General features: G+C 41.0%; 1 protein-coding gene across 3 annotated transcripts in view; it reads right to left on the minus strand.

Moving 5' to 3' along the window:
- The window catches only part of LOC139583802 (anion exchange protein 2-like), a 112,711-nt gene that overhangs the window by 42,865 nt on the left and 43,936 nt on the right, over nt 1-25,910 (minus strand). For 2 of the 3 annotated variants that reach the window (XM_071415286.1, XM_071415287.1), the window contains one exon: nt 13,517-13,706. In XM_071415286.1, the coding sequence (XP_071271387.1) occupies nt 13,517-13,576 (60 nt within the window). In that variant the 5' untranslated portion in view covers nt 13,577-13,706. Of the gene's footprint in view, nt 1-7,538; nt 7,766-13,516; nt 13,707-25,910 lie in introns of those variants that run through there. The other variant, XM_071415289.1, reaches the window with a different exon arrangement.

A 25,910-nucleotide genomic window follows, 5' to 3' on the forward strand; every position in this document is an offset into this window, starting at 1 on the left:
AAGAAGCCCTCCTGTTCTCCACTCATTACCTGTATTAACTGCACCTGTTTGAACTCGTTACCTGTATAAAAGACACCTGTCCACACACTCAATCAAACAGATTCCAACCTCTCCACAATGGCCAAGACCAGAGAGCTGTGTAAGGACATCAGGGATAAAATTGTAGACCTGCACAAGGCTGGGATGGGCTACAGGACAATAGGCAAGCAGCTTGGTGAGAAGGAAACAACTGTTGGCGCAATTATTAGAAAATGGAAGAAGTTCAAGATGACGGTCAATCACCCTCGGTCTGGGGCTCCATGCAAGATTTCACCTCGTGGGGCATCAATGATCATGAGGAAGGTGAGGGATCAGCCCAGAACTACACGGCAGGACCTGGTCAATGACCTGAAGAGAGCTGGGACCACAGTCGCAAAGAAAACCATTAGTAACACACTACGCCGTCATGGATTAAAATCCTGCAGCGCACGCAAGGTCCCCCTGCTTAAGCCAGTGCATGTCCAGGCCTGTCTGAAGTTTGCCAATGACCATCTGGATGATCCAGAGGAGGAATGGGAGAAGGTCATGTGGTCTGATGAGACAAAAATAGAGCTTTTTGGTCTAACTCCACTCGCCGTGTTTGGAGGAAGAAGAAGTATGAGTACAACCCCAAGAACACCATCCCAACCGTGAAGCATGGAGGTGGAAACATCATTCTTTGGGGATGCTTTTCTGCAAAGGGGACAGGACGACTGCACCGTATTGAGGGGAGGATGGATGGGGCCATGTATCGCGAGATCTTGGACAACAACCTCCTTCCCTCAGTAAGAGCATTGAAGATGGGTCGTGGCTGGGTCTTCCAGCATGACAACGACACGAAGCACACAGCCATGGCAACTAAGGAGTGGCTCAGTAAGAAGCATCTCAAGGTCCTGGAGTGGCCTAGCCAGTCTCCAGACCTGAACCCAATAGAAAATCTTTGGAGGGAGCTGAAAGTCCGTATTGCCCAGCGACAGCCCCGAAACCTGAAGAAGATCTGTAGGGAGGAGTGGGCCAAAATCCCTGCTGCAGTGTGTGCAAACCTAGTCAAGAACTACAGGAAACGTATGATCTCTGTAATTGCAAACAAAGGTTTCTGTACCAAATATTAAGTTCTGCTTTTCTGATGTATCAAATACTTATGTCATGCAATAAAATGCAAATTAATTACTTAAAAATCATAAGATGTGATTTTCTGGATTTTTGTTTTAGATTCCGTCTCTCATAGTTGAAGTGTACCTATGATAAAAATTACAGACCTCTACATGCTTTGTAAGTAGGAAAACCTGCAAAATCGGCAGTGTATCAAATACTTGTTCTCCTCACTGTATGTATATATATATATATATATATATATATATATATATATATATACATACATACATACACACAATTCCATGTACAGATAAATAGTTAAGCAGTTAGATTAAACAACTCCTTTGTAAGATAATTGTTTTTTAAATGAAACATGTATGGAAACAGGTGAATTAACACTTCAGTTAGCAGGGTCAAGCAAGCTAAAACTCACATGGTAGCAAAAACTAACTAGCAGTAATTGTTAACATGTTAGAAAGGATTTAAACACACTTTGCTGTAGGCTACTATTTACTAGTTAACAAAAAAATCATGTATGTCGTATAAAATATATTCACCCCACCCTGTATTGTAATCTAAATTTACCAGAAAGCATGTAGTCCTTGGCTCAGACAGTGTAGTAGTGTGGGCTCAATAGCATCTTATTAGTGTGCAAGATCTTGAGAATCAGCTGTACATGTGATGGAAGAATGCACTGTGCTTAAACCAAAATATACTACAAGACCTAGAATTGCCTTGTGTATCCCACAAAAAGAGTTATTAAAAAAAGCAAACCTTTTTGATGAATTTACTACAAAATTCCCCAAATTCCCGGGGTTAACTTCGCATGGAAAATGTCGACCCTTTTCAACCCTGCCAGCCACCCAAGCCATAGACTGTTCGCTCTGCTTCCGCACTGCAAGTCTTACACACAGTGACACCAACAGGCTCATGAACAGCTTCTATCCCCAAGCCATAAGACTGCTAAATAGCTAACACAACGGCTACACGGACTATCTGAGTTGACCCTTGTATGTTTTTTTTGCACTTTGTATGCACACTTACAGGAATGTCCAAACTCACACTCCAAAACACACACACATACATTTATACTGACTCCACACACACACACACACACACACACACACACAATTTACGCTGCCGCTACTCTGTTTATCATATATCCTGATGCCTAGCGACCCCACCCCTATACATAGCTACCTCTATCACTCCAGGATCCCTGCACATTGGAAAAATGGTATTGAAATTGACCCTGTATATACAGACTGTAGCTTCTTACTTTATCGTGTTCTTATTTCTCACTTATTTCTCGTGGGTTTTGTTCTAGATTATCTTATTCATAGTGATACATCGATATTGATAACTGCATTGTTGGGAGCTTGCAAGAAAGGCATTTGAAGGTGCTTGTGCACATGACACAAAAATGTGAAAATCAAAATCATTCAAAAAGTAAAGATATATTTTACCAGAGAAATTAAATATGTCTAACGCAGATTTGCGGGACACTCTTAGGGAGGTACACACAAATTAAATCACCATGAGTAAGTAACTGTAAAAAAAACTAATTTCGTCTATGAAAACATTTGTCACGGAAAATGGATGCTATGCAGATTGTATCAGAAAAGATAGAGGTCATTTACACTAAATAAATTCATAGGAACATGTTTGGTGTGCAGCATAATGCCACAGGTTGGGAACCACTGCAGTAAACCAAAATAATACAAATAGTTTAGGCAAGCTGAAACATTAATGTCAGTAATGCAATATACCCTCTGTGTTAAATGTACACAGGTTTGTTACATGCAAAGTGTGTAGGCTAAATCAGTACTCAGCTGGCCACCTACACATAGGATTATAGGAGCCGAGAGGTGGCTCAAATCCCACACAGCCAGCAACACTCAGGGCTGTTGAGTGTTGAGTCATTTCATTCCTGTAGCAACAGGCCTGACGAGGATATCTGGAGAAGCTATGGAAGAGTAATGCCTTGAGTGTAAATATACAGTTGAAGTCGGAAGTTTACATACACCTTAACCAAAGACATTTCAATTCAGTTTCACAATTCCTGACATTTAATCCTAGTAAAAAGTCCCTGTTTTAGGTCAGTTAGGATCACCACATTATTTTAAGAATGTGACATGTCAGAATAATAGTAGAGAGAATGATATATTTCAGCTTTTATTTCTTTCATCACATTCCCAGGGGGTCAGAAGTTTACATACACTCAATTAGTATTTGATAGCATTGCCTTTAAATTGTTTAACTTGGGTCAAACGTTTCAGGTAGCCTTCCACAAGCTTCCCACAATAAGTTAGGTGAATTTTGGCCCATTCCTCCAGACAGAGCTGGTGTAACTCAGTCAGGTTTGTAGGCCTCCTTGCTCGCACACACTTTTTCAGTTCTGCCCACAAATGTTCTATAGGATTAAGGTCAGGGCTTTGTGATGGTCTCTCCAATACCTTGACTTTGTTGTCCTTAAGCCATTTTGCCACAAATTTGGAAGTATGTTTGGGGTCATTGTCCATTTGGAAGACCCATTTGCGACCAAGCTTTAACTTCCTGACTGATGTCTTGAGATGTTACTTCAATATTTCCACATAATTTTGCTTCTTCATGATGCCATCTATTTTGTGAAGTGCACCAGTCCTTCCTGCAGTAAAGCACCCCCACAGCATGATGCTGCCACCCCCGTGCTTCACGGTTGGGATGGTGTACTTCAGCTTGCAAGCCTCACCCCTTTTTCCTCCAAACATAACGATGGTCATTATGGCCAAACAGTTCTATTTTTGTTTCATCAGACCAGAGAACATTTCTCCAAAAAGTACAATCTTTGTCCCCATGTGCAGTTGCAAACCGTAGTCTGGCTTTTTTATGGCGGTTTTGGAGCAGTGGCTTCTTCCTTGCTGAGCGACCTTTCAGGTTATGTCGATATAGGACTCGTTTTACTGTGGATATAGATGCTTTTGTACCTGTTTCCTCCAGCATCTTTACAAGGTCCTTTGTTGTTGTTCTGGGATTGATTTGCACTTTTCGCACCAAAGTACGTTCATCTCAAGGAGACAGTATGCGTCTCCTTCTTGAGCGGTATGACGGCTGCGTGGTGTTTATACTACGCGTACTATTGTTTGTACAGATGAACGTGGTACCTTCAGGCGTTTGGAAATTGCTCCCAAGGTTGAACCAGACTCATGAAATAATCTGTCTGTAAACAATTGTTGGAAATATTACTTGTGTCATGCACGAAGTAGATAGATGTCCTAACCGACTTACCCAAACTATAGTTTGTTAACAAGAAATTTGTGGAGTGGTTGAAAAACGAGTTTTAATGACTAAACTTCCGACTTCAACTGTATATGACCACTCTTCCCAGTGGTATGACCAGGTAAACAGGCCAACATGAATTTCACAGTTGCTTTTCCTTCACCTGATGGGCTTTGAAGTGGCTGATTAAACCCAACTGTCCTACGAACACTATTGGAAAAGTCTAACAAGTAAGCTTAACTACAGACAACTAGGACAATACTGAGTTTACCCTACATACATCACATGTTATTGAGGGGTAGCCCACCAATGCTGAAGCTTCCCTTCCCACACATATAATGTGACAGTGATGACGTAATATTGTGATATCCCTTGCATGAGCTTGCTGATTATAGCCATAAGAGAGAGATAAGGCTGTGAGTGACATTGGATGAGTAATACATTGACATGAAGAGGAGGAAGTGGGTTGGGGTGTGGGGACTCTTAATTCTAATCCTTTTATGAGGGACAAAAACAAAAACGAGGCTGACGATGTCATGCCAGACACATTTCTTGAAATTTGGAGCCTCTCCCCGGTCACTTCTGGGGAAGTGTGACTCACCACATGATGGTGGCATCAATCCTCTTACACCATGTCTGTGTCCCAAATAGCACCCTATTCCCTACATAGTAGTGCACTATATGGGGAAGAGGGTGCAATTGGGGGACGATTCACATGCCACTTCTAGCTGTCCAACATTGTTCACACAGAGTTAATGGTTTCCGATCTGCTGGCAGCCGAGGGGTAGCCATCAGTTACAGTGCCTTCAGAAAGAATTCATACCCCTTGACTTATTCCACATTTGTGACCCGTTTCAGGAAACTGGGCGTTTGTCACGGGTCACTACTTTTTGGCAGAAATGCCTTCTGGAACATGTGAACTTTCATGTGCCTTAATAACTAACTTGTATGCCATCTGTACATAAGGAATACAATTGTTAAATTACAAGATTAGTTGGTTTAGCCACAGAAAGAGACAGCAACCTTCCCGCTAGCCATGACTGGCTGAGGTGGGCTGGACATGCAGAGACATGAGTTCGGATTGGTCTGCCACATAGCACGCTTCTGTCTATTTGAGCTGGTTAGTATGTGTAGGTAATCCTGTCTAACGCAGCTTTATATATATAAGCTTAGTAGAACTGCATAAGTGTTGCACTCCACTTTCTGGAGGGCTGAGTTTTGAAATCAGTGGAATTAAGAGTATGATAGCTAAGAAGGAAAAAACACCAGTCTCCGGATTACATCAACAAACTAAGGGCAACCATGGCATCCGTGAGAGGGAGAAGCATCCAACCATGATGTATACGGTTAAGATAGTCTAGCTAGCTACATTTTCAGATATTACACGTTTCTAATTATAACCAAGTCGTTTTCATTTCACGTTAAAGTGTACTGTTAGCTAGCTAGCTAACGTTAGTTGGCTGGCTTGCTAGCTAACGTTACATGTATGATCTTATTATTCGTATCTCAGAGCCATTTGCTTGGCTAGCTATAGCCTAGTGTTAGCTAACTAACATTGAACCTGGTTGGTTAGCTACCTACAGATTAATACAGGGTAGTAACGTCATGATTTGGGCTTATGGTTCATTGTTTACCTAGCTAGCTAGCGAAATGTCTTAAGAAAAGATTCCACTATGCAAGTGACCAACTTTCAAAACAGAATTACTTTCCCATTGTTCCTCAACTGCAGTGTATGATATACCATTTCGGTCGGTTACATTTTGTTGTGTTACAGCCGGAATTCAAAATGATTAACATTTTTTATTTATTTATTAAATACATACATCTAATTTACATAAGTAGTCACAACCCTTTGCTATGACACTCCAAATTGAGCTCAGGTGCATCCAATTTCCTTTGATCATCCTTGAGATGTCATTACAACTTCATTGGAGTCCACCTGTGGCCAATTCAATTGTTTTGATATGATTTAAAAAGTAAAAACATGCCTATATAAGGTCCCACAGTCGACAGTGCATGTCAGATTAGAAACAATAGCAAAACATCCAAGGAACTGTCCGTAGATCTCCGAGATAGAATTATGATGAGGCATCCAGTCCAAAGTTTGGACACAACTTCTCATTCAAGGGTTTTTCTTTATTTGTACTATTTACTACATTGTAGAAAAATAGTGAAGATATCAAAACTATGAAATAACACATATGGGCTCTTGTAGTAACCAAAAAAGTGATAAATCAAAATATATTTTATATGAGATTCTTCAAAGTAGCCACCCTTTGCCTTGATGACATCTGTGCACACTTGGCATTCTCTCAACCAGCTTCATGAGGTAGTCACCTGGAATGCAGCTCCCAATAACTTAAGCGCTTGAGAAAATTCCCAAATCCAGATGCAAAAAGCTAATACAGACATACCCACGATGTCACAAAGATGTAATTGCCGCCAAAGCAGCTCCTACAAAGTATTGACTCAGGGGTGTGAATACTTATGTAAATTTGATATTTCTATATTTTATTTTCAATACATTTGAAAAAATGTCTTAATACATGCTTTCACTGTCATTATCGGGTATTGTGTGTAGATGGTTGAGAAAAAAATATTTTATCAATTTTGAATTCAGGCTGTAACAATAAAATGTGGAATAAGTCAAGGGGTATGAATACTTTCCGAAGGCACTGTATCACAGATGCATTAAGATTACAATGAGAATTAAATGGTCTTCGGTTCACGTACGCACAATGGCCTGTAAAAGGGCTGTATACAAGACCATCACAGATGCCTTGGAAGTGGACAGTGCAACAAAACTGCTGAAGCACATATTGGGCTACATATACACCAAATATTGTGAGGCAAATAGGAATAGGAAGGTAAATTATATTCTATTGTGTTCACTGTGACTGGAAAAACATCAAGTTAGGTGTAGGCCTATATACTATATTTTTGCCTGAAGGTATTACGTAAACAAAATCTATTGGGTACTGCAGGTTCAAATTGTTAAGCCTTTAAAACCAATATAATGCACCTGGTATGTCAGACATAGAACAGGAAATGAGAAGACTTTTCATATCCACACAAATGGAGGGGGGCGCTCCCAAAGGGATCAGTGACTATTACAATATGTTGAACTGGTTAGTCTTGTATGTTACCCTGTGTTCCTCATAACTCACCTTTGCTGCTGTGTACAGAAACTCCATCAAAGTCCAATCGCGTTTTCACGCCACTTAATCTTTAGCGACCGAAAAGTAAAAAATAACCGCACACCTTTTTTCAACCTCGTCTCGTATCGGTCGGTTGCCCGAGTCACATGACAATGGGCAGTGCATCGCGGCAGGAAAAGTACATCACCCAGTTTCACATTGACAGACCCTTCCAAATAGGATTATCTCAACTCCCCTTAAAAACACACACAGCACACTGTATGTGTACACTCGTTTGAAAAGGAGAATTATTAACTAAGACGGGCAAGGATGCGAGGAAAATGACCAATGAAAGCTTCAGCTATAGCAAATAGACTTATCTTTTGTCAGTTCTACTATCAGCTGTGCCAATGCACAAGAAAATGAATCATCTGCAGCCATTAAGTTGTAAACACATACATTGGATAGCAACTAGTGCATGTAGTGACAACCGTCTGTGAATCCACTGTGTAAGAGATTGTTAAGAAGCTTCATAGAAGCTTCATAGCTGCCAACAGCCTGCCTGAGATAGATTGAACTAACTGTACTGGGCAAAATCTCATTCCCCAACAGACTATTCAAATCACAGCCCTCAACAAGCAATCTGTTTTTTGGAATGGAAAAGGTTTGGAGAGCTCAGATTTGCCAAGGTTAAATGAAATGTCAGTGGTCAGTGAAATGTCACAAAAACAGCAAATGCTTCACTCTAAACAGAAATAGGGTAGATAACTGTAGGCCATAATTATCTATTACCATAATCCCGTTAGACACCCATCCATATCACATTACAGTACATACAGTCATGGCCAAAAGTTTTGAGAATGACAGAAATATTAATTCAAAGTTTGCTGCTTCAGTGTCTTTAGATATTTTTGTCAGATGTTACTATGGAATACTGAAGTATAATTACAATCATTTCATACGTTTTATTGACAATTACATGAAGTTGATGCAAAAAGAGTCAATATTTGCAGTGTTGACCATTCTTTTTCAAGACCTCAGATTTTTTGGGGGGGGGGATTAAATTCATTTGCATGGTAAAGAGGGACTTTGCAATTAATTGCAATTCATCTGATCACTCTTCATAACATTCTGGCGTATATGCAAATTGCCATCATAGAAACTGAGGCAGTAGACTTTGTGAAAATAAATATTTGTGTCATTCTCAAAACCTTTGGCAACGACTGTACAACTAGGGCTGGGCGATAAAAATCATCTATATATTTTTTTAAACGTATGGGCGATTCACGAAGCACAGTAAATATATACACTACCGGTCAAAAGTTTTAGAACACCTACTCATTCAAGGGTTTTGCTTTATTCAAGGATTTTTTACTATTTTCTACATTGTAGAATAATAGTGAAGACATCAAAAACTATGAAAAAAACATATGGAATCATGTAGTAACCAAAAAAGTGTTAAAGATATCAAAATATATTATATATTTAAGATTCTTCAAATAGCCACCGTTTGCCTTAACAGCTTAGCACACTCTTGGTATTCTCTCAACCAGCTTGAGGTAGTCACCTGGAATGCATTTCAATTAACAGGTGGGCCTTCTTAAAAGTTCATTTGTGAAGTTTCTTTCCTTCTTAATGCATTTGAGCCAATCAGTTGTGTTGTAATAAGGTAGGTGGGGTATACAGAAGATAGTCTTTTACCAAATAGGGCTAAGTCCATATTATGGAAAGAACAGCTCAAATAAGCAAAGAGAAACGACAGTCCATCGTTACTTTAAGACATGAAGGTCAGTCAATGCGGAACATTTCAAGAACTTTAAAAGTTTCTTCAAGTGCAGTTGCAAAAACCATCAAGCACTGAGATTAAACTGGCTCTCATGAGGACCATCACAGGAAAGGAAGACCCAGAGTTACCTCTGCTGCAGAGGATAAGTTCATTCAAGTTACCAGCCTCAGAAATTGCAGCCCAAATAAATGCTACAGAGTTCAAGTAACAAACACATCTCAACATCAACTGTTCAGAGGAGACTGCATGCGTCAGGCCTTCATGGCTGAATTGCTGCAAAGAAACCACTACTAAAAGGACACCAATAAGAAGAGACTTGCTTGGGTTAAAAAACACGAGCACTGTAGATTAGACCGGTGGAAATTTGTCCTTTGGTCTGGAGTCCAAATTGGAGATTTTTGGTTCCAACCACCGTGTCCATGTCAGAAGCGGTGTGGGTGAATGGATGATGCCGCATGTGTATTTCCCACCGTAAAGCATGGAGGAGGTGCTGTGGGAGTGCTTTGCTGGTGGCACTGTCTGATTTATTTAGAATTCAAGGCACACTTAACCAGCATGGCTACCACCACATTCTGCAGCGGTACGCTATCCCATTTGGTTTGGGCTTAGTGGGACTAGCATTTGTTTTTCAACAGGACAATGACCCAACACACCTCCAGACGGTATAAGGGCTATTTTGTCAAGGAGAGTGATGGAGCGCTGCATCAGATGACCTGGCCTCCACAATCACCCGATCTCAACCAAATTGAGATGGTTTGGGATGAGTCGGACCGCAGAATGACGGAAAAGTAGCCAACAAGTGCTCAGCATATGTGGGAACTCCTTCAAGACTGTTGGAAAAGCATTCCAGGTGAAGCTGGTTGAGAGAATGCCAAGAGTGTGCAAAGCTGTCATCAAGGCAAAGGGTGGCAACTTTGAAGAATATCAAATATATGATTTGTTTAACACTTTTTTGGTTACTATATAATTCAGTATGTGTTAAATTTCATAGTTTTGATGTCTTCACTATTATTCTACAACATAGAACATTTTAAAAATAAAGAAAAACCCTTTAGTAGGTGTGTCCAAACTTTTGATTGGTACTGTAAATGTTTTATGTTTAATCTAAAAAAGCATTGTTGTACAATTAAAAAGGTCAAATACACTGCATTTCAAACAGTTACCAATAATATAATAAATTCAGGGCCGGTGAAAGATATACCTAGGCTAAATATTAGCCTTCCACAAGGATAAGACCCACTAAAAATGTAATTATTTTATCAAAATGATTACTGAAGTCGGTCTATGAAAATGCCCTTTAGTAGTTACAAATTTAAATAGAACCATGCATAATGCAACTTCACTAATAATGACTAACTTCTTGTAGCAGGCATTAGGCTATAGAACATTAACACAGGTCTCATCAACAATCTCAAGACCATGAGCTAGTTCTAAGCCAGCTAATCCTTATATTACTTATACTTGGATCTATTTGCTAGCTAACAAGGTTGAACAGTTGAATTGTTATGAAGACACCCTTCTGTTTGTCTCCAACTGTTTGAAAAGCATGTTGGCCTGTCCACTTTGCTCAGATGTTGAAATGAAGTGGCCTACCTTATTTCGCAGCATGAGGAGTTGTGAATTCTTTATATAAATGTGTTTTATGCTTATTGCACAATTATGAAAACACAGACTAGACAGCTCATATAACAGTCTGGCAGTTGGCTAAAATGCTGCTAGCATTACTTGGTAACCCAATGCCAGCGCGCTACAAACTGAGCATTCATTTTCCAGATTCAATGTTTATTGATACTCTCGCTTTAGTAGTGTCTGCTCTGCACGCAATTTGAGTAGTTGAGACATAAAATGGGTATCGTTAGAAAAGTTAACTTCTCCTCTGTTAGAGTAAAATAATGTCTCAATGTGTGTGTCCATATGATTGATTCTGTTGGACCAAACCTCAAATGTAAAGAGAGATGTGATCCCTCAACTTTGTTGGCGTGAGAGGCATGGGGACGGGCTTGGTGTGTGTGTAACCACAGAGAAAGAGGTGTAGCGAGAGGTTTCACTCTGGCTAAAAATCTGTCCAAAATAAGGCCAATGCGTTTCTATGGGTTTACTTTGGACCTAAGCTTGTCGCCTGCCTTCCGGCCTTTGGGACAACGACTTGCATGGTTTAGGGCGGAGACATGCATCTCATCATTACATACAGATCTCTCGTGTATATGGGAAGGTGCACACAGCACAGAAGAGAGGAGGAGACGAGACCAGAACAAGCGGACAGAAACACTCATAAAAACAAAAGACAACAAAACCTTGATTCTTGCGATACAGGCATTTGCAATATCACGCAAAAACATACATTTGAATGAATCAAATAAATGTGATTTATCGCCCAGCCCTACGTACAACTTTCAATTAGACGCCACCCAAAATCGTGTGTTGCGCTTCGTTGCCTTGCGGCTACAAGCACCCTTACAGTCTTTATGTTTGTGCAAATAGTTTGTTTATCTATATACATGTTTTACATTGCACCTCGGCACTCCTCGACTCAGACACGTGTAGTAGTGCCATTGTATTTCAACTACAGAAGTACCGCTACATTCTAAAAACAGGTAGGTACAGATGTAGGATCTTAATTTGACCAGTATTGTCATAGCAAAATAATCCTGCAGCAACAGGATTTGAATGTTTAGTCCATATTGTTACTTGATCGGTGGTTAGGCTATTAGCTCGACAAAAGTAGGCTACATGAAAACACAGTTAATATAACCGTGTGTTAGTGGAGGTTTTCAGTGAATTTCATGTAAATCACAAGGCTTATCTGCATTTCCTGCAGTACAGGAAATTCTCATCAACAAAAGATTCAAATCCTACACCTGCATTCAAGATATGAGCATAAGTCCTTCTAAACGTAATGGTTTATGTCTTAGAGAGTCCACCTCCCAAGAGGCAGTAGGCCAGTCCTGGGGGTTGTCAGGATTGCTACAGCCACATGATTGTGTAACATGGGATAGGAAACAGCAGTCTGAACACTGAAAGAAATGCCAAGCTAAGGGAAAGCAGGCATTTCCTGATGTGGCAGAACAGCTGGTGACGGTCTAGTATCAACCTCTCTTGCACTGTGTGTGGGGGTGCATGGGTTTGAGTCTACTGTATGTGCGCATGCATACATAAGTGGGTCGGGGGAGATTTTTTTCTTGTCAGGGTCAAAAATGGACCCTTGACGATAAAGGTTTAGTTAATGTTTGTCTAATGTGGAAAGAAGGTTAAAGAAATGCTGACGACACCTCAGTATCCGATCTTAATTAGTCATACAAAGAAACCATAGAGGATGCATATTTGTTTCTCATTGATTGTCCAAAAACTTAAGGTATTTTTTAAATGAATGACCCCCACAGACTCTCAATATTGCAACTTACTCATCCTCTTAATATGATTTTATTTTGAGAGGCCCCCAGGGGACTAGAATGTAGTTTTAGCCATTGACCTAGGTCCAAGGCCATCTGGCTTAGCCTGAACCACCTAGATGCTTTACCACTGGGCTTCTAACAGTACTGTACGGATGCCAATGAGTTGGTTCTGGCCAGCAGAAACTGGGCACCAGAAAGGCCTGGAAATACAACAAGATATTTTGATCCTAGTACATCCACTCATTTCTAAATACACGCTGACTTCAACATTCTTGGTTCCCCAATCCCCGCCTGAAAAGGGAGTATAAGGGTATCAGGCAGTTCTCAAAAGGTGCCCAAGGGAAACAGTTTAAGAAACACTTAACGTTTCAGAAGTCACAATTTATTTTTTAAATCCTTATGTCTGTCGGGAGCCAGAGGATTTAATCCCTTAGTGAAGGTATGGATTTGTACATACCCTGCTCTGAGAGGAATGGCACAATCCCAAATATACACTCCCATGCCAAAACATAGTGAACTGGAGAGGCTGACGAAGCAGAACTTGAGCAGAGAGAGAACATGTGTCACGAGTAAAAATACATCAAGGGTGTTTGGCAATCACAGATGAAAGCCTTTCTGGCAGAGAACCACTGCAATTTGATGAATATATTAGATTAGTTCAGCATAAATTAATAAAAGTCAGGAGCAATAACATCCCTGAACGTAGACATGCATTTCCTACTGTTGTCAATTAGTCGATTACACGTCTCTTGCTTTGAATTCGTTTGTATTATGCGGTAGACGTTAGTTAGGATGACCGGACTAAATGAATTTAGCGTGAATGGACTTACGTTGTGGATGACTGATTCCATGGTGTCTGTGACATTGCTGGGTGTGTTGGGGTTGCTCATGGCTCCTCTTCTCTGTGGGATGGATGCAAGTGCTGTGGCTCTGTCTGGAGAGCTAACGGGGTAAGGGAGAGATGTGGCTTTAGCCCTTTTCTTTCTCACTTGGACTCAGACAGCTTTTGGGCAGCATAACCTGGGAAACACAGAAAGGTAGACGGGTTAAAAGATGGAATCTTAAAATGGTGAAACTGCCAGGTCCGTTTGGATGCTCCTCACCTCAGTTTGGCCAACAAAACCAAAACATTGACAAAGGCTCTGGGGCGAACAGTGGCTCCATTTCCCCTAACGCAGATACCATATTTTTACAAAATTTTGTTACATTACAGCCTTATTCTAAATTGATTAATACCCCATAACGACAAAGCAAAAACAGGTTTCCTGACATTTTTGCTAATTTATAAAAAATGTAAATATTACATTTTCATAAGTATTCAGACCTTTACTCAGAACTTAGTTGAAGCACCTTTAGCAGCGATTATAGCATCAAGTCTTCTTGGGTATGATGCTAGAAGCTTCACCTGTATTTGGGGAGTTTCCCACATTCTTCTCTGCAGATCCTCTCAAGCTCTGTCAGGTTGGATGGGGAGCGGGACAAGTCTCTCCAGAGATGTTCGATCGTGTTCAAGTCCGGGCTCTGGCTGGGTGCCACTCAAGGACATTCAGAGACTTGTCCCGAAGCCCCTCCTGCGTTGTCTTGGCAGTGTGCTTAGGGTCGTGGTCCTGTTGGAAGGTGAACCTTCGCCCCAGTCCGAGATCCTGAGTACTATGGAGCAGGTTTTCATCAAGGATATCTGTACTTTGCTCTGTTCATCTTTCCCTCGATCCTGACAAGTCTCCCAGTCCCTGCCGTTGAAAAACATAACCACAGCACAATGCTACCACCACGCTTCACCGTAGGTTTCCTCCAGACGTGATGCTTAGCATTCAGGCCAAAGAGTTTATTCTTGGTTTCATCAGACCAGAGAATCTTGTTTCTCATGGTCTGAGAGCTATTTGGCAAACTCCAAGCGGCCTGTCATGTACCTTTTACTGAGGAGTGGCTTCCGTCTGCCCACTCTACCATAAAGGCCTGATTGGTGGAGTTCTGCAGAGATGGTTGTTCTTCTGGAAGGTTCTCCCATCTCCACAGAATAACTCTAGAGCTCTGTCAAAGTAACTCTAGAGCTCTGTCAAAGTGACCATCGTGTTCTTGGTCACCTCCCTGACCAAGGTTTTTCTCCCCCGATTGCTCAGTTTGGCTGAGCGGCCAGCTCTAGGAAGAGTCTTGGTGGTTCCAAACCTTCCATTGAAGAATGATGGAGGCCACTGTGTTATTGGGGACCTTCAAAGCTGCAGAAATATTTCGGTACCCTTCCACAGATCTGTGCCTCGACACAATCCTGTCTCGGAGCTCTACTGACAATTCCTTGGATCTCATTTGCTCTGACATACACTGTCAACTGTGGGACACACCTTATATAGACAGGTGTGTGCCATTCCAAATCATGTCCAATGAATTTCATTTACCACAGTTGGACTCCAATCAAGTTGTAGAAACATCTCAAGGATGATCAATGGAAACAAAACTGAACAGCTGAACAGCTACAGTGGGGAGAACAAGTATTTGATACACTGCCGATTTTGCAGGTTTTCCTACTTACAAAGCATGTAGAGGTCTGTAATTTTTATCATAGGTACACTTCAACTGTGAGAGATGGAATCTAAAACAAAAATCCAGAAAATCACATTGTATGATTTTTAAGTAATTAATTTGCATTTTATTGCATGACATAAGTATTTGATACATCAGAAAAGCAGAACTTAATATTAGGTACAGAAACCTTTGTTTGCAATTACAGAGATCATACGTTTCCTGTAGTTCTTGACCAGGTTTGCACACACTGCAGCAGGGATTTTGGCCCACTCCTCCATACAGACCTTCTCCAGATCCTTCAGGTTTCGGGGCTGTCGCTGGGCAATACGGACTTTCAGCTCCCTCCAAAGATTTTCTATTGGGTTCAGGTCTGGAGACTGGCTAGGCCACTCCAGGACCTTGAGATGCTTCTTACGGAGCCACTCCTTAGTTGCCCTGGCTGTGTTTTTGGGTCGTTGTCATGCTGGAAGACCCAGCCACGACCCATCTTCAATGCTCTTACTGAGGGAAGGAGGTTGTTGGCCAAGATCTCGCGATACATGGCCCCATCCATCCTCCCCTCAATACGGTGCAGTCGTCCTGTCCCCTTTGCAGAAAAGCATCCCCAAATAATTATGTTTCCACCTCCATGCTTCACGGTTGGGATGGTGTTCTTGGGGTTGTACTCATCCTTCTTCTTCCTCCAAACACGGCGAGTGGAGTTTAGACCAAAAAGCTCTATTTTTGTCTCATCAGACCACATGACCTTCTCCCATTCCTCCTCTGGATCATCCAGATGGTCATTGGCAAACTTCAGACGGGCCTGGACATGCGCTGGCTTGAGCAGGGGGACCTTGCGTGCGCTGCAGGATTTTAATCCATGACGGCGTAGTGTGTTACTAATGGTTTTCTTTGAAACGGTGGTCCCAGCTCTCTTCAGGTCATTGACCAGGTCCTGCCGTGTAGTTCTGGGCTGATCCCTCAACTTCCTCATGATCATTGATGCCCCACGAGGTGAGATCTTGCATGGAGCCCCAGACCGAGGGTGATTGACCGTCATCTTGAACTTCTTCCATTTTCTAATAATTGCGCCAACAGTTGTTGCCTTCTCACCAAGCTGCTTGCCTATTGTCCTGTAGCCCATCCCAGCCTTGTGCAGGTCTACAATTTTATCCCTGATGTCCTTACACAGCTCTCTTGTCTTGGCCATTGTGGAGAGGTTGGAGTCTGTTTGATTGAGTGTGTGGACAGGTGTCTTTTATACAGGTAACGAGTTCAAACAGGTGCAGTTAATACAGGTAATGAGTGGAGAACAGGAGGGCTTCTTAAAGAAAAACGAACAGGTCTGTGAGAGCCGGAATTCTTACTGGTTGGTAGGTGATCAAATACTTATGTCATGCAATAAAATGCTAATTAATTACTTAAAAATCATACAATGTGATTTTCTGGATTTTTGTTTTAGATTCCGTCTCTCACAGTTGAAGTGTACCTATGATAAAAATTACAGACCTGTACATGCTTTGTAAGTAGGAAAACCTGCAAAATTGACAGTGTATCAAATACTTGTTCTCCCCACTGTATGTAAATAAGGTATTGCTATGATTTTTTTACAAATATATTTGCAAAAATTTCTAAAAAAATCTGTTTTCGCTTTATTATAGGCTAGCGTGTAGATTGCCGAAAAAATATATACAGTTGAAGTAGGAAGTTTACATACACTTAGGTTGGAGTCATTAACTCGCTTTTCAACCACTCCACAAATTTCTTGTTCACGAACTGTAGTTTTGGCAAGTTGGTTAAGACATCTACTTTGTGCATGACACAAGTAATTTTTCCAACAATTGTTTACAGACAGATTACTTCACTGTATCACAATTCCAGTGGGTCAGAAGTTTACATACACTAAGTTGACTGTGCCTTTATACAGCTTGGAAAATTACAGAAAATGATGTCATGGCTTTAGAAGCTTCTGATAGGCTAATTGACATAATTTGAGTCAATTGGAGGTGTACCTGTGGATGTATTTCAAGGCCTACCTTCAAACTCAGTGCCTCTTTGCTTGACATCATGTGAAAATCAAAAGAAATCAGACGTAGACCTCCACAAGTCTGGTTCATCCTTGGGAGCAATTTCCAAATGCCTGAAGGTACCACATTCATCTGTACAAACAAAAGCACCCAAGTATAAACACCATGGGACCACGCAGCCGTCATACCGTTCAGGAAGGAGACGCGTTCTGTCTCCTTGAGATTAACGTACTTCGGTGCGAAAAGTGCAAATCAATCCCAGAACAACAGCAAAGAACCTTGTGAAGATGCTGGAGGAAACGGGTACAAAAGTATCTATAGCCAGGGTAAAACGAGTCCTATATCGACATAACCTGAAAGGCCGCTCAGCAAGGAAGAAGCCACTGCTCCAAAACCGCCATTAAAAAAAGCCAGACTATGATTTGCAACTGCACATGGGGACAAAGATCGTACAAAAATAGAACTGTTTGGCCATAATTATTTTAGGAGGAAAAAGGGGGAGGCTTGCAATCCGAAGAACACGTTCCCAACCGTGAAGCACGGGGATGGCAGCATCATGTTGTGGGGGTGCTTTGCTGCAGGAGGGACTGGTGCACTTCACAAAATAGATGGCATCATGAGGTAGGAAAATGATGTGGATATATTGAAGCAACATCTCAACACATCAGTCAGGAAGTTAAAGCTTGGTTGCAAATGGGTCTTCCAAGTGGACAATGACCCCAAGCATACTTACAAAGTTGTAGCAAAATGGTTTAAGGACAACAAAGTCAAGGTATTGGAGTGGCCATCACAAAGCCCTGACCTCAATCCTATAGAAAACGCGTGGGCAGAACTGAAAAGTTACACCAGCTCGGTCAGGAGGAATGGGCCAAAATTCACCCAAGTTATTGTGGGAAGCTTGTGGAAGACTACCCGAAACATTTGACCCAAGTTAAACAATTTAAATGCAATGCTACCAAATACTAATTGTGTGCATGTAAACTTCTGACCCACTGGGAATGTGATGAAAGAAATTAAAGCTGAAATAAAATCTACTATTATTCTGACATCTGACATTCTTAAAATTAAGTGGTGATCCTAAATGACATAAGACAGGGAATTTTTACTAGGATTAAAATGTCAGGAATTGTGAAAAACTGAGTTTAAATGTTTTTGGCTAAGGTGTATGTAAACTTCGACTTCAACTGAATTTATTCCATATTAGAATAAGGCTATAATGTAATAACATGTAGAAAAAGTAAAAAGGGTCTGAATACTTTGAAGGCACTGTATGTTAAAACACATTTTTTAATCAGACTGTTTCCACAGCGACATTTTGTGCATTCATCTTAAAATAGCTAGGTGAGACAACCACATATAAAGTAGGACATTTATCAGCAAATTCTTGCTGAAACGTATCACATTTATGCAGAAACAGAGTACGTCCTTTTCCTTTTCTTCATTCTCCCGGTTAGTCACCAGTTGAAGTATCCTGGGGTAAGGAATGTTTTTACCTATTAGCAATGTCAGTCCTAAACTCAGGCGTAAACTTGTTTGCAAAACCCATAGGTCGTGGCAGCATCCTTCCTTCTTTGTTTAGGATAGGAAGATGGTAATTCCTCTGATTCCCTCAGGCTGAGGTAGTCTGAGCTACTGCTAACATAGGCACAGGGCTCTAACTATGATTTGTCAGGTCTGTCTATGTGTTACTGTGTCTCTGTCAGGAAGGACTCCAGTACATCTATACTTCCTAACCACCTCCCAATGTCATTATCACTACAGTCTGATAAGGGCCAGATAAAGGCTTGCTACTGTGGAGGAGGATGTGATAAGTGGTGGCGCGTGGCTGGAGCCACTCATCCTCCCCCTGCAGGTGGACCAATGTTTAGATTTTTAATACATTCTAGGGCTGCACGATACAAATCTAATGATGATTTGAAAGAAGTCGCGCATGAAAGGCATGAGCTCTGTTTGGTTTCTTGCACAGGCTGCCAATATGTCAATCTACTATCTCCCATAGTACAAAAGTTGATCTATTTTACTGGTCAACTTGTAGTTCTGTGCGAGAAAGAAATATTCCAAACATAGTCTGGGATAGTTGTGGGATGCAATAGATCCCAAATTAATACAACCACTCACATCAAAAACTATTTTTTAAAGCAGGCTGATGCAACACATCAGAACGTTTAGCTTAAAATGTTGTAAACATAGGCTATTTCTTTACATTATAAGCGCTGCAATGCACACACGGAAGTAGGCAATGAGCGCGAATGTTCCAAAAAGCAATCAATTAGCGGGAAAACACCCTTCTCAAAAGTGACAGCAAATGCAATTATGCATGTAATGCTTTATTATAAAAGATGCATATTTATGGTGAAAATTCTTCCCCAAACTTGAAACCTAACTCATAGCCTACACTCCTTGTAAAGCGGATTCATGTGGTTCATTTTAAGTTATTAGTTGTGATACAACCCGTATCAAAACAAATAGGCCTATGGGCTAGGCTACATGTGTGCAAAAAAAAGAAAAAAAAGAAAAAAAATCGCACCAAAAGAATTTGCGATGCCGATAACCGATATTTCAAATTTTAGCGGCCTTTTAAGCATTCTAATACAGTTAAATAATTAACACACACATGGACGCAGCTGTCGAAGGCACTGCATCTCAGTGCAAGAGGCGTCACTACACCCCCTGGTTCGAATCCAGGCTGTATCACATCTGGCCGTTATTGGGAGTCCCTTAGGGCGGCGCAAAATTGACCCAGCGTCGTCCGGGTTTGGCCGTCATTGTAAATAAGAATTTGTTCTTAACTGTCTCGCCTAGTTAAATAAAGGTTACACACACGTCAATCAAAAAGTACTTCTTTGGCATTTACGTATGTTCCCATTACTAGTAAAACATATATCAGAACCTATTGCTTGCAGTGCTGTTTCGTTGTTCATTTGTTCAGTCGTTTCATTCTCAACCAGGATTTCTATGGAATGCTGTTTGGGTCTTTGCGCGTCAAAAAAGATACACGTCAAATAACACTAACAAATAAGCTTGTTGACCAATCAGGACCTGAATATGATTGCACGTCACATAATAATTTAGCCTTCAAAATAAAAGTATGTCATTGACAGTTATGCAAATGAATACAAATAGTAGAATTATGCCATAATTGAATAGCTCATGCTAAACGAGGTTGGAATGTTATATACAATCTACAAAAGACAATTTGTTAATTTGACAAATCTGTTGAATTCACACTGGATGTATTATACATTAGAATTGCATTGGGGCATACTTATTTCACTGTACAGCCTGACCTATGGATTGTGGCTCAATGACAGTCTACTCAGTGACACCCAGAGAACGTTAACGTCATAGCTCTTATTGCAGGACTCTGAAACAACTGAATTGAGCTACATTTATTGTCAACCTATGTGTATTGAACACTATTCCAGAGGAAAAACAATACTGTGTGGGATGTTGGAGTCTCATAACTGAGGAGGACGTTGGGGAAAAAATATCTTGGGTATGGAGTAGACTGATACCCCATTTCATTGATCCCCAATCCTTCGGTAAAGCTGTACAGTGCAATATGAATGTCAATACACACATTAGGCTGAGTGAGGAGGTGATTTCACAGTCCCATGATAAGAACTACAACGCTAATATTTGCGTAAACTCTTCACAGTTGTGTTCTGTTGGTGTCACCGAGTAGACTGACACCCCATTTCATTGCTTCACAAGCCAATCTTGTTTAACATTATCTAGTCTAAATATGGCATGATTCCACCAATTGTAACCTTTTGCATCACTTTCAAAGAGGTACTTTTATTTTGAAGGCAAACCACAAATTCCACTATTGTGCCTAGCTTCACAACACATAAACCGGTCCAGTTGAGCCTCACTAGGCAGGTGAAGCTAGCTGGCTGCTTATAACGTTAGCTTTGGGCAACAGGGCTAAGCTATTTATTTTCAATAGGCAAACAACAAGTGGCTACATAGCTAATACTTATCACGAGGATTCCTAAAATCATTGCTAAGAATAATGAAAATGACTAAAGTTTCTACTGGTCATTGTTTTCAGGCTGGTTGTATTGGTGCTAGCTAGGTACCAAGCTAAAGCTAGCTAGCTACCCCAGAAGTTGCAGTCTAACAAATAATGCTTTATTACCAACGCGGTTTTGTAAACACATCGTTCGTGGCCGGTGTCTGCAGACTTTTCTGTACAGCTTTGACAGTGCTACTGATCGTAGTGGTGGCGCTTGGATTGCACGTGCAAATTCAGAACACACAACATTCTATAAAATAACTGTTATTTGACATGTCAAATTAAAAGCTTATTTAACGTGTCAAATAGTGTTTTTTGACATGTACCTTTTTTGACACGCAAAGACCCAAACGGCGTTCCATAGTATTTCGTGAAGCTAATAGCAGTGACGCTATTACTGTGCAACTCCGGTAGGGCAACATCTGAAAAATAGCGCACTTGGTAGTGTGTACCGGTGCTCGACCAGTCGCGAAAGCTAACATCACCCACGACAGAGAACGGTTGACTGTCAAGGGCAATGAATTCCATTATCGCGCCGTTAATGGATTTCGCCGTTGAGTTGTCTCGCTGAAATTGTCTTACTCTTTCAAATGACTGCTCGACTTGTTGACTGCTCGATTCACACAGCAGACATTGTGGGCTAGGTTGGGAATGCCGTGTTGAGCGTGTAGGGAAACATTTTGTGTGACGTCATTACGTCATGTACCCATGTTATACAGGTATGCACGTCAGCTTTGACATCGGTTTTGCACATCGGCTTTAAACTAGACAGACATCGGGTCGATACCGATGTTGGCATTTTTAGCTAATATCGTCCGATTCCGATATGTTCACCAATATATTGTGCATCCCTTACAAAAAAGGCATGCACGGTTTCTTGCCTTACTACACACAAGCTGGGCATCATTCACAAGTGACAATATACAGTTGAAGTCGGAAGTTTACATACACCTTAGCCAAATACATTTAAACTCAGTTTCACACTTCCTGACATTTAATCCAAGTAAAAATTCCCTGTCTTAGGTCAGTTCGTATCACCACTTTATTTTAAGAACGTGAAATGTCAGAATAGTAGAGAGAATTATTTATTTCAATGATTTATTTCTTTTATTTCTTTCATCACATTCCTAGTGGGCCAGCAGTTTACATACACTCAATTAGTATTTGGTAGCGTTGCTTGGGTCAAACGTTTTGGGTAGCCTTCCCACAATAAGAAGAGTGAATTTTGGCCCATTCCTCCTGACAGAGCTGGTGTAACTGATTCAGGTTTGTAGGCCTGCTTGCTCGCACACACTTTTTCAGTTCTGCCCACAAATTTCCTATAGGACTGAGGTCGGGGCTTTGTGATGGCCACTCCAATACCTTGACTTTGTTGTCCTTAAGCCATTTTGCCACAACTTTGGAAGTATGCTTGGGGTCATTGTTCATTTGGAAGACCCATTTGCAACCAAGCTTTACCTTCCTGACTGATGTCTTGAGATGTCGCTTCAATATATCCACATAATGATGATGCCATCTATTTTGTGAAGTGCACCAGTCCCTCCTGCAGCAAAGCACACCCACAACATGATGCTGCCACCCCTGTGCTTCATGGTTGGGATGGTGTTCTTCGGCCTGCAAGCTTCCCCCTATCTCCTCCAAACATAACAATGGTCATTATGGCCAAACAGTTATATTTTTGTTTCATCAGACCAGAGGACATTTCTCCAAAAAGTACAATTTTCGTCCTTATGTGCAGTTGCAAACCGTAATCTGGCTTTTTTATGGCGGTTTTGGAGCAGTGGCTTCTTCCTTGCTGAACGGCCTTTCAGGTTATGTCGATATAGGACTCGTTTTACTGTGGATATAGATACTTTTGTACCTGTTTCCTCCAGCATCTTCACAACGTCCTTTGCTGTTGTTCTGGGATTGATTTGCACTTATCGCACCAAAGTACGTTCATCTCCAGGAGACAGAACGCGTCTCCTTCCTGAGAGGTATGCCGGCTGCGTGGTCCCATGGTGTTTATACTTGCGTACTATTGTTTGTACAGATGAATGTGGTACCTTCAGGCATTTGGAAATTGCTCCCAAGGATGAACCAGACTTGTGGAGGTCTACATTTTTTTCCTGAGGTCTTGGCTGATTTTTAAATGATGTCAAGCAAAGAGGCACTGAGTTTGAAGGTAGGCCTTGAAATACATCCACAGGTACACCTCCAATTGACTCAAATGATGTCAATTAGCCTATCAGAAGCTTTTAAAGCCATGACATCATTTTCTGGAATTTCCCAAGCTGTTTAAAGGCACAGTCAACTTAGTTTATGTATACTTCTGACCCACTGGAAATGTGACAGTGAATTTATAAGTGAAATAATCTGTCTGTAAACAATTGTTGGAAAAATTACTTGTCATGCACAAAGTACATGTCCTAACCGACTTGCCAAATCTATAGCTTGTTAACAAGAAATTTGTGGAGTGGTTGAAAAACGAGTTTTAATGACTCCAACCTAAGTGTGTGTAAACTTCCAACTTCAACTGTAGGTATCATTCACAAGAGGTCGGCACATTGTCAACAATCAAGACTATTCTTGATTTAATCTTCTCTTTATACATACTAAATAATATTTAGAAAGGTGCATGATAATGGTCCAGTCTCGGAACAGGGGCATAAACATTTTTTAAAGTCATCTATGCACTTAAAATAGCGAATGGAGGACATATTTCCAGTGATTCAATGTCATGCCAGCCAGGCAGGCTATACACCTGTTGAAAAAAAAGCAATGTGCTTAATATTAGGAAAGTTGAGAAATAAATATAGTAGACCTAGCCTATAGAAAGCTAATGGGATCCTCTTTTTAATAGAGGCTATCACATCTAATTTTCCCCCGCAAAAGCATAGCCTATAGAAATGTTGCGCAACATGAGCTCACAAAGTGTTTGATTTTCGAATACATTTGCATTGATTAAGTAATTAAAGGGACAACAGAGTGCTGAGTACCAGGCAGTTAGCACGTTTGGTAGGCTACTAATGACCATCAGCAGCATCAGAGTTGAGAAGCCTAATTACCATGACAAAACGGTCACGTGGAATTTGAATACGGTCATTACTCATGAGGTGTTAGGTGTGGCGGTAAAACAGTCACCGTAACAGCCTTACATGCTGATCGCGTGAATGTTGCAAAATACATGTGCACATACAATCATTGCACCCACACTGCTCACAAGCGTCTACATAGCCAGGCACAAAAATAGAACTTGGTTATATTTGTGGCGCTTGACGCACTGCAAGTCCCGCCTCTCCCATCTCCTCATTGTTTTTAGGAACATATACCCACGTGGGTGATTGTAGAGTAGAGGACCTTGTGCATTTCAGGTAAAATAACAACCCAATGTTTATATCCCAGGACAAATTAGCTAGCAACAGCAAGCTAGCGAGCTAAATTTCCATAAATGTACAATCATTGTGCTGCATAATATGCATTTATGACTAGTTTTTGTACCCATTTCAAGATACTTGGTAGCAAAGATTAAACCACTGATTGCATGAGGGAATCAGGTGCTGGTGCATGCTGTATGACCTACTCTGAATAATGTTTCCTAATGTGCTCCTGTGTTCAAGAGAACACCAACAGAACGCTCAACACTTAATTCCTTTTTTAGTTCCAGATGATATACTCAAATGGCTTCAGTTTAGAGAACTTGGCGTGAGTTAAACATTGCCTCTGTGCGTCTTTGTTGAAGGAGAGATGCAGTTTTTTCAAACAGCTAGAGCTGAGGAAATGTATATGCATCCCTAATGGCACCCTATTCCATTTATAGTGCACTACTTTTGACAAAGACCCATAGAGCTCTGGTCAAAAGTAGAGCATTATGAAGGGAATAGGGTGCCATTTCAGGACTCATCCCCGTTTACTTTGGGCCATTGAAATGTCACCGTTTGAAACTAAGTCTGTCTCGTCAAAAGCACCCTGGTTTCCGTGGCAATGATGATCAAAGTCACGACACGCTTTACTGAACCCGGGGCATAATACTATGAATGGCCTTGTTTACAAGAGAGGCCCTTAAGAGGTAGCCTGGCTTTTAACTTATTACAATCAACTAGAGTGATTAGGCCTTGCCAAGTGGTGTTTGGAAATTGTGGGCTGGAGAGTGAACATTTTGTCCACTAATGTTTATTCTCCAAATCATAAGTGGACTTCAATAGGGACAAGGAAAGACAATGACATCAGGCTGTGTATGTATCAAGCATCTCAGAGTAGGAGACCTGAGAAGCTTGATACATACGGACTCAGAAATATGACTAATTCCATGTACCAGGTATCTTAAAGATCAACAAGCCAATTGCATTGCGACTAGACAACTTCTCTTAATGACATGTCACACATACCACACAGTTGTGGACATATTTAATCTCTCCCTATCCCAGTCTGCTGTCCCCACATGCTTTAAGATGGCCACCATTGTTCCTGTACCCAAGAATGCAAAGGTAACTGAACTAAATGACTATCCCCCCGTAGCACTCACTTCTGTCATCATGAAGTGCTTTGAGAGACTAGTGAAGGATCATATCACCTCCACCTTACCCATCACCCTAGACCCACTTCAATTTGCTTACAGCCCCAATAGGTCCACAGACGATGCAATCACCATCACACTGCCCTATCCCATCTGGACAAGAAGAATACCTATGTAAGAATGCT

This window comes from Salvelinus alpinus, chromosome 8 (assembly GCF_045679555.1).
Source record: "Salvelinus alpinus chromosome 8, SLU_Salpinus.1, whole genome shotgun sequence".
Taxonomy (NCBI): Eukaryota; Metazoa; Chordata; class Actinopteri; order Salmoniformes; family Salmonidae; genus Salvelinus; species Salvelinus alpinus.